Here is a 9,170-nt window from a genome sequence, read left to right on the forward strand (position 1 = left end):
ATATATATATATATATATATATATATATATATATATATATATACACACACACACACACACACACACAATATAGAGATACAATAGAGTGTATATTACTACATATACACTATATAGGGGTGCACAGATATTGTCTATATTATTGTATATACACAATATATAGATACAACAGTATATATATATTACTTTGTATATGCAGTGTAGAGATACATAGATATGATTTATATTGGTTTATATTACTATATACACACAATGTAGGGCTACAATAGAGTGTATATTACTATGTATACACTATGTAGGGCAACAATAGTTTATATAGACTAAGTCTACATTGTGCTAGTGGACATGGTATCACATTGTTCACTGCATCTATCAATACTACTACTACTACTACTGCTACTGCTACTGCTGCTGTTGTTTTTGTTCTTGTTCCTCTAGCAATCCTCTTTCTTCATTTGCTAACTTTTCTGAGACTGTCTTTTCTTTTGTTATCAGGCTCGACAACAACACCAACTATATCACCAGGTGAGTCAAGGCCAAATTGAAGTCATTTACTTTATTGTTGTTGTTGTTCCACCCCATGTAGGCTCTCTCTGGGTAGAACTATAATGAGAAACATTCCAACTGTCTTTTTTGTGCACACACAGACAGATAAAATACTGATGAAAACAGACATACATACATACTTACATACACACACACACTCCTAAGTACCTTCAAACAGGCATACATACATAGATACATACATAGATACATACATACATACAAACAGGCATATTTACATGCATATACACATACCAGGCAGAGTTGTGGCATAAACATAAAGCTTCTGCTAATGAAAAATTGAATTTATAAACAGTTTTTCAGAGAATTATAAAAACCTATCACAGAAATATTATGTTCACACAGAACGCATTCTGTACTACTCGAATGTAAGTACAATATTTTACCTGTTTCAGTCATTTAACTCCTGGGACACCATTCTGAAGGGTGTCCTTGTGTGTCTCCTGTCCAAGCTTATTTTTATGTGTTCGCCACCACAAACTTGTTTAGGCTTAGCAGCCCTTCCTGTTTGTTTTCACTGTCCTGTTTTTGTTACCAATTTTGACCCTCCGCAAAATCCCAAATTTTATTTAATTACCGAAAGAGTATCTTGTAGTGAAAAGCTCGAAATACAAGACTAGAAAAACAGCCAACAACTGATGAAGGGTCGTTCTTTATGTTGTTCGAAAAAGTAGTTCATATTCCATATACTCATACTTTATATTTTTTGTTATACATGTTTCATGACGTCTTGTTGGTCACATTGGTAATTATTATAATCAATATGCTTGTTGCTATTGCATCTTTTCTCTAGTCAAGTGTGAGTTAGGATTATCTCCGTGTAGCAGCAACGACCAATGCATCCAAGAGAATTGGTTCTGTGACAAAGTTGCTGACTGCAGAGATGGAAGTGATGAGAATCAAGTAAAATGTGGATGGAACGAAACCAAACCAACTGTTGGACCAAAGTTTCCAAATGGCATTGGTGAGTGATTATTTTATTTATTTATTTATTTTTTTTGTTATGGTTTCAATTGTGTGAGAGCAGACAATTATATAGTTTGCTCTATATAGTTGCATTTAAAAAAATCTAAAATTACCTTTTTGAGTTATACTGAATCATAAGGGCTGTTTTCCTGGTTTTATGGCATATATATTCCACACCTGGACAAAACGCTGGTCCATTGCAGAATTCCTCATTTTTGCAAGCTGAGTGGACTGGAGTAATGTGAAATGAAGTGTTTTGCTCAAGAACATAACACGTCTCTCAGTCCAGGAATTGAAACAATAATTTTATGATCACTAAGCCATGCACCTTAGTTGCGTTTCCATATACATGAAACATCCAACAGGGGCAGTTAAAGGGATTCCACAGTTTTCAACTGGATTTGATTAAAAGTGGTTAAAGCTCTCCTTTGAAATCTGAGGCCTTGTGTCTAATCAAAAACTATCATTTTTATATCATCATAATAACTGATGTCACAGTATAAGTCAATGGCCCAGGTTCAAGCCTTGCTTGAAGACATTTTGTCTATCTCCTCTGATAGTCATGGGGAAGGCATGAATGTTATAATTCCTACTTTCCCATGGACTGAAGCCAATAAGAATTTGTCCCACCACCACCTTCATGAATTGTTCTGGTTCAAAAATGCCAAACATCTGAATCCAGTGCATGGGGCAAATGTTTCTTTAACTTCATCCTCTCTGCAGCCATCATCACTCGCATCGCTTTACCATCTGCACCGTTATCAGCTTATTTTGAAATAACTAACATCAACATCATCATCATCACCATCGTCGTTTAACGTCTGCCTTCCATGCTGGCATGGGTTGGATGATTTGACTAAGGACTGGCAAGCCAGAAGGCTACACCAGGCTCCAATCTGATTTGGCAGAGTTTCTACAGCTGGATGCTCTTCCTAACGCCAACCACTCTGAGAGTGTAGTAGGTGCTTTTACGTGCCACCGGCATGAAGGCCAGTCAGGCGGTACTGGCAACGGTGCCACCCCATTATCTCAATCATCATCATCATCATCATCACCAGCATCAACACCACCCCATTATCTCTATTACCATTCTTCCTCATCCCCCAGCATCGACAGCATCTCCTTATCTCCATCTAATCCTATTATCAACATCAACTATCAACTCCACCACATATAAAGTCTTCAATCATTTCTCCTTACCCATTGTCACATTCTCATCCTCACAACACAATTCCAAAGAACATCAAATGTAATTCACTTTGTCGTTGTTACCCTCCACAGAGCTCAACTGTAACTTTGAAAATCCTGACCGGAGACTATGTAAGTACCAGACATCAAATGGATCATATACATGGAGCGTCCAACGGGGACCCACACTAACTAATTCCACAGGTCCCCAATTCGACCATTCTTACCAAGATGAAACTGGTATGTAATTACTTTCATTCATAGAAAACCACCTTTTTCTTCCTTTTTTTTTTCTATGGATTTACTCTATTGATTTCCTATTAGTTGTGATTTTCCTGTCTGTGTGAATCAATTCATCCATTAACTAGTGATCCATGTCTGTAGTCACAGTTGATGGACTCCACTGCAGGGTCGTGGGTTTCTTTTCTGTTCTTATGAACTCATACATTCTCAATTTCTTAAATTCCAGGTAACTACGTTTTCACTGAATCAACTTATGGCTCTCTCATGGACAATGCCAGCTTAGTGAGTGACTTCATAATGACTGACAATGAAACAAGCAGTCTGAGCTTCTATTATCACATGTATGGCGAGAACATGGGAAGCTTGTCAGTGTATTTTGATATCAGAGAAAATGGACAAATGAAAACGTAAGTTTAATTTTGCTGCCTGCTTTCTGGAGGTAATCATATGTTGTTACTGTCTCAAGTGAATATCACCACCCAACACTCATAGCATGATCAATTATCTCATCAATATAATGAAATCAGTTATATAAATTGACCCTTGATCTTGACAAGCATTAATTTTATCAACACCAAAAAGAGACAGTTATCCTTGGTAGGATTTTAAATGAGAATATTAAGGGACAGAACAAAATACAGCAATGTTTGATGTTCTTGATCGACAGTGCCAATTGACACTCTACCGATTACATCAACTTCTGTCTAATAATGATAGTAATGTTGTTTCTAATTTTGGCACAAGGCCAGCAATTTTAGAGGATGGGTAGGCAATAACAGAGGAATTCAAGACAGGATGCCCCTGGGAGCTTCTCTATGCTGATGACCTTGTTCTAATAGCTGAGTCACTATCAGAACTAGAGGAGAAGTTTCAGGTGTGGAAGCATGGTCTAGAATCGAAGGGCCTTAGAGTCAACCTAACAAAAACCAAAGACTTAATAAGTAGGAAGGCAGACAAGCCACAAATCCCTTCAGGTAGATGGCCCTGCTTGATCTGTTGAAAAACGTATGGGTAGAAACTCCATAAGATGTACCCAGTGTAAGCTATGGACACATAAGAGGTGCAGCAATATCAAAGGAAGGCTAACTAGGAAGATAGTTTTTGTGTGTGTGTATATATATATATATATATATATATATATGGTAAATGAAAGACGGAAGATGGAATATACAAGAATTTTTATTAATCATGACAATTGTTTCAACACATCTAGCATAGATCCCTCACAGGTGGGACACTTAACAACTGGTATATTCCATCTTCCATGTTTCATTTGCCATATACATAACAAACACTGTGAAAGTGATAGTGCTTTACCAATAAGCTACCAGGTGTAAACCATTCGTTTTATACACACACATATATAGGCTTCTTTCAGTTTCCTTCTACCAAATCTACTCAGAAGGCTTTAGTTGGTCTGGAGCTATAGTGGAAGACACATATTGATAGTTCTACACAGTGAGACAGAACCCAAAACCATGTGTTTGAGAAGCAAACTTTTTATGTTGCAGCTGTAGCTGTGCCTGTATTTCATGTTAATTAATTAATCCCTTTTAATTTTGATTTTCTCATTTCTGTCATCGTTTCTATTCCAGAGAACTAAAGTGGACAAAAAGTGGTGACAATGGAAATTACTGGATGAAGGCTTGTATATCCCTCCCTGCCAACACTGTCTTAAGGACCCACTTTATAGCTAACCGTGGAAGGCTTCACACCAGTGATATTGCATTAGACGACATTAAATATTCTATGGAGCCATGCCAGAGTAAGTTGATATAAGTACATTATGACACACACATACATACATATATACATACATACATACATACATACACTGTCTACACATACGTAATATATACATACATAAACCATACATACAAACATACATTTGTATGTGTGTATGTGAATGAAATAAGGCTTTGTTCTTACTTTAATCCATTTTTTTCTTGGTTTTATTTACTAAATTTTAGAATTACCTTGTATGTTTGATGATTCGATGTGTGGTGAAGTTGTATCCCCAAGTGGAGAAAATCCTGCTTCATACAAATGGCATGCTCAGCGAAGTGTGACCATGTGGAACATGGCAGAACAAATGGGACTGCTAGGTGATCATACTATGGGATCAAAGTTTGGTAAGTAGGAAATTATGATTATCATTATTCAGTATTATTATTCAGTAGTTATATTTTTATCAAGTGCTTTCACTGCACTACTGAGCACAGCTCTGTGAGCCATGGGTATGTGCTGTGATTTGTGCTGTGTAGTTATTTTTGCTGTATCAAAAGTGTTATAAGCAGGATGTGTGCTACAGTGCCAGGCAATATTATTTTCTGTATGTTATACATATTTTCGTAAGTCCTGATGTTTTGGTTATATATTTGTTTGTATCTTTTTTTAACCATGCACCTACTGTTATCAGGATTATTTCCTAATTCCAACCACTTCTGTAGTCTCATAGAATTTTCTTTAAGTGCAGAACACTGCATAAGAGATGCATTATTCTATATTAGCATTGTTGCATAACTAAAGGTTGTATGAATTAATTTCTTTAATTAATTTGTTTCCTGTTCCTTACAATTAAACTATTTTTTCCCCTCAAACCGCAAACTAACATACTGTCATATTTGCTGATGAGATTAGAAGACAAAACATACTTTCCTTTCTGCCATAATGCAGAGAAAACAAGATGAGTGAGAGATGTCTACAGTCTCAACCACACGGCTTTTATTGAAAATGAATTATAAGAGTTCAATATCAGCCTGAGGACATATACATAAACATAGCAAATATAGTTTTTAAAGCAAACTATTCAGAAGTGAATGAGAATTGTTATTTCCTTAGTATCAAAATTAAATGTGTTCTTTTCGTATTTCATTTTCAAAGCTCGCTATATGGTGGCAAATTCTTCGGAAGGAAGCAGCGGTGACAAGACAATGTACAGAACTCCTGTCCTCTCCAATGAAAACAATACTTCACTGAATTTTCGCTATTTCATCAATGGTAAAAATGTCGACAAACTCACTGTCAACATCCGTTATAGCAACTCACTGGAGTCTAAAACATGGTCCAAGAACAAAGACGACAGCCAGTCATGGCACCGCGGTTGCCTACCTGTTGCTGGCAACATTGGAGCTGTTGCAGAGTTCATCGCCTACCACGGCTCTGGTCCTGATGGTGTGATTGCAGTGGATGATATTGTCCTTTTAAAGTCACAGTCCTGTGATAGTAAGTAAGATTTATAATACAATATAACATTATACGTAATGGTAGGTAACATGTATAACACAACACAATACCTCATGTAAGAAAATATAAGATTTATACCACAATATAATATCTCACATAATAGTAGATAAAATTTATAACACAATAATATTTTATATTATCATGATGTCAGCATGAAGGAACATTCCAGCTTCGGGCACACAAATGATCAATGTTCTGAGTGTGGATTCTGTACTTGGAAACTGTGTGGAGTCCCACACAGTTTCTACCTACAAAATCAGTTGTGCATGTGTGTGCCTTTGTATCTCACTACCTGAGAACAGGTATCAGTTTGTTCACATCCCTATAAACAAACATACATGCACAAGTGTGTTGTATTTATAGAATCCAAAGATTTAAAATTATCTTATCTTTTCTTTTGCAGCAATCACTGAGTGTGAATTTGGCAAAGACATATACTGTGGTTTCAAAGTTTCTGGTGACAGGTACAGATGGCAAATGCACCATAGTATTAAAGGTAAGCTGTAAAAATCCCAACGTGTGTGAGCATATGTATACATACATATATAAATATATATATATATATATATATATATATATATATATATATATATATATATATATATATATATATATATACACACACACACACACACATACACATATATGTATAAATACACACATATATATATACATTCATGCACACACGTGCACACACACACACACACATATCATCATCATCATTTAACATCTGCTCTCTCCGAGAGTGTATTGAGTGTTTTCTACTTGCCACTGGCACGGGTGCCATTTACATGACACTGGAAATGCTCAATTTCACTTAACTCCACACACACACACACACATGATGTGGTTGACCAGTTTAGCCATAACCATAGTCTCCATATAAGCCATCAATGTTTTGGTCAACATGCCACAGACAGATGAGACAACTTGCCCCAAATCCCATTCAGGAGTGATTGACATTGTTGCTTTACCATTTTTGTGGCTTATCCACATTAAGTATACCTCCAATTTGATTCGAGTATGCGATGTAGATAAGCCACAAAAATGGTGAAACATTAATGTTCATTGTTCCTGAATAGTATTTGGGGTGAATTGTCTCACCTATGACTTTCAGTTGTTTTAACACCCAGTGCTTTGGGGGCGTCATCTCCACCATGCTTAATCACAGCCTACCAGCAAGCAAAACAAAATACATACATTGAGTATGTGTGTTCAATAATGATTGCAACACTAGCACTGCTTCTAATTCATATTTGAATACACCCACACACACACACATATATATATATACAGCAAGACTTTGCATCTAACTAATATCCCTCGCAATGTATTGATCTAGCTGCCATAGTGGTGTAAGAAATCAGTTTTGTTTTAGAGAGCATCTATCCAACGTAGCCTGGCCATTGACATGAGCACAGCAAAGGACATTGTGAATGATACGAAATGAGCAGCTGATCCTTCAGTCATTGGTTCAGCTTAATACTGACTTGGCCTACTGTTAGCGTTTCACTAGCTCAACCAGACATGCAAAACCAAAAATACACATACAAGGATTTTCGAGCGAGATCGTTGCCAGTGCCCCTGGACTGGCTCTTGTGTGGGTGGCACATAAAATACACCATTTTGAGCGTGGCCGTTGCCAGTACCGCCTGACTGGCCTTCGTGTGGGTGACACGTAAAAGCATCCACTACACTCTCTGAGTGGTTGGCGTTAGGAAGGGCATCCAGCTGTAGAAACTCTGCCAAATCAGATTGGAGCCTGGTGTAGCCATCCGGTTTCACCAGTCCTCAGTCAAATCGTCCAACCCATGCTAGCATGGAAAGCGGACGTTAAACGAAACGAAAGAACAACAGACATACATACTTAGAGTTTATACATATGCCATATACCAAACAAGCTCTTATACATCTTCCCCATCTTTCACAGGTGAATTTATTGAAGCAATTGGTGAAAACAGAGAAGGATTGAAGACAATGTTAACTTCCCAGACATTCACTCCAGTTTCAAGTGACAGTGTCACCCTAAAGTATTTCATGCGAGGTTCTGTATCTTTATATATCAATGCAATGGAAAAGGATGCGAATGGTAAAGAAACAACCACAACGGTAGGTGTTTCACAAATGTTCTAATCCTCGCACCATTTTTCTCTTCTTTGAGTCTTCAATTCACCTATTTTTCTATTTCATCTGTCCTTCTCATTTCTTTACCCGTCCTTCTATTTCTATTCTACTCTTATTTCAATATTTATTTCACTTTGTATTTGGTTTGCAAAATTCTTGATGTAAATTCCTGTGTTGAAACAAATCTTGTTGCATCTAGGGAGGGTCATTGTGCCAATACACAAAATAGTTTGAATGTGGCAACTTCCTGGCATTAAACAATATGCTTGGAGATTCCCATCAACTATATGTACAACTGAAACATATATGTAGGTTCTTTTTCTCTATTTTTATCTTAATCTATTATTTCTTTGAGCTTTCAACTTCCAATCAATTATAATGTTTTTAAAAAAAAAATGTCATCTTTTTATAACCTGCAAATAAATCAGTAATTACATCCATTTAGTCTCCATTTCTTTCTCCTTATTTTCCCTGAATATAGATAATTTCAATAATCCTAGACATATACTAATGACTTCCCCATTATATGATATGGATTAAACCAGTTGAATACCTTGAATTATATAATCCCTAATGAGGATTTGACTTCCTCTTTCTTCCTCCGTTTTTCCCTCCACCCTTTCCCTTCTGGTCCTTCTACAATGTAACCTCGTGGATATCGGTGGCAATTTTTTCTTCCTCCGTTTTTCCCTTCTTTGGACTTTCCTTGTTTCTGACGAAGAGCTCCGCTCGAAACGTCATATTCTCTTTCTTTCCTTTCCCGAGCGTCTAGTAACACAATCTGTATCACGTCCTCACGCTGTTGTTTTTTTGTCTTTTTCCTTTTTTGAACTTATATATAT

General features: G+C 36.7%; 1 protein-coding gene across 2 annotated transcripts in view; it reads left to right on the plus strand.

The window, feature by feature from the left end:
• LOC106875179 (MAM and LDL-receptor class A domain-containing protein 1) overlaps positions 1–9,170 on the plus strand; it is a 23,521-nt gene that overhangs the window by 3,124 nt on the left and 11,227 nt on the right. For both annotated transcript variants that reach the window (XM_052975928.1, XM_052975929.1), the window contains exons 4-12: positions 493–522; positions 1,355–1,525; positions 2,809–2,955; positions 3,185–3,365; positions 4,554–4,723; positions 4,929–5,090; positions 5,842–6,183; positions 6,608–6,700; positions 8,135–8,313. In XM_052975928.1, coding sequence (XP_052831888.1) covers positions 493–522; positions 1,355–1,525; positions 2,809–2,955; positions 3,185–3,365; positions 4,554–4,723; positions 4,929–5,090; positions 5,842–6,183; positions 6,608–6,700; positions 8,135–8,313 — 1,475 coding nt within the window. The remainder of the gene's footprint in view (positions 1–492; positions 523–1,354; positions 1,526–2,808; positions 2,956–3,184; positions 3,366–4,553; positions 4,724–4,928; positions 5,091–5,841; positions 6,184–6,607; positions 6,701–8,134; positions 8,314–9,170) is intronic.

Source organism: Octopus bimaculoides, chromosome 23, assembly GCF_001194135.2.
Source record: "Octopus bimaculoides isolate UCB-OBI-ISO-001 chromosome 23, ASM119413v2, whole genome shotgun sequence".
NCBI lineage: Eukaryota > Metazoa > Mollusca > Cephalopoda > Octopoda > Octopodidae > Octopus > Octopus bimaculoides.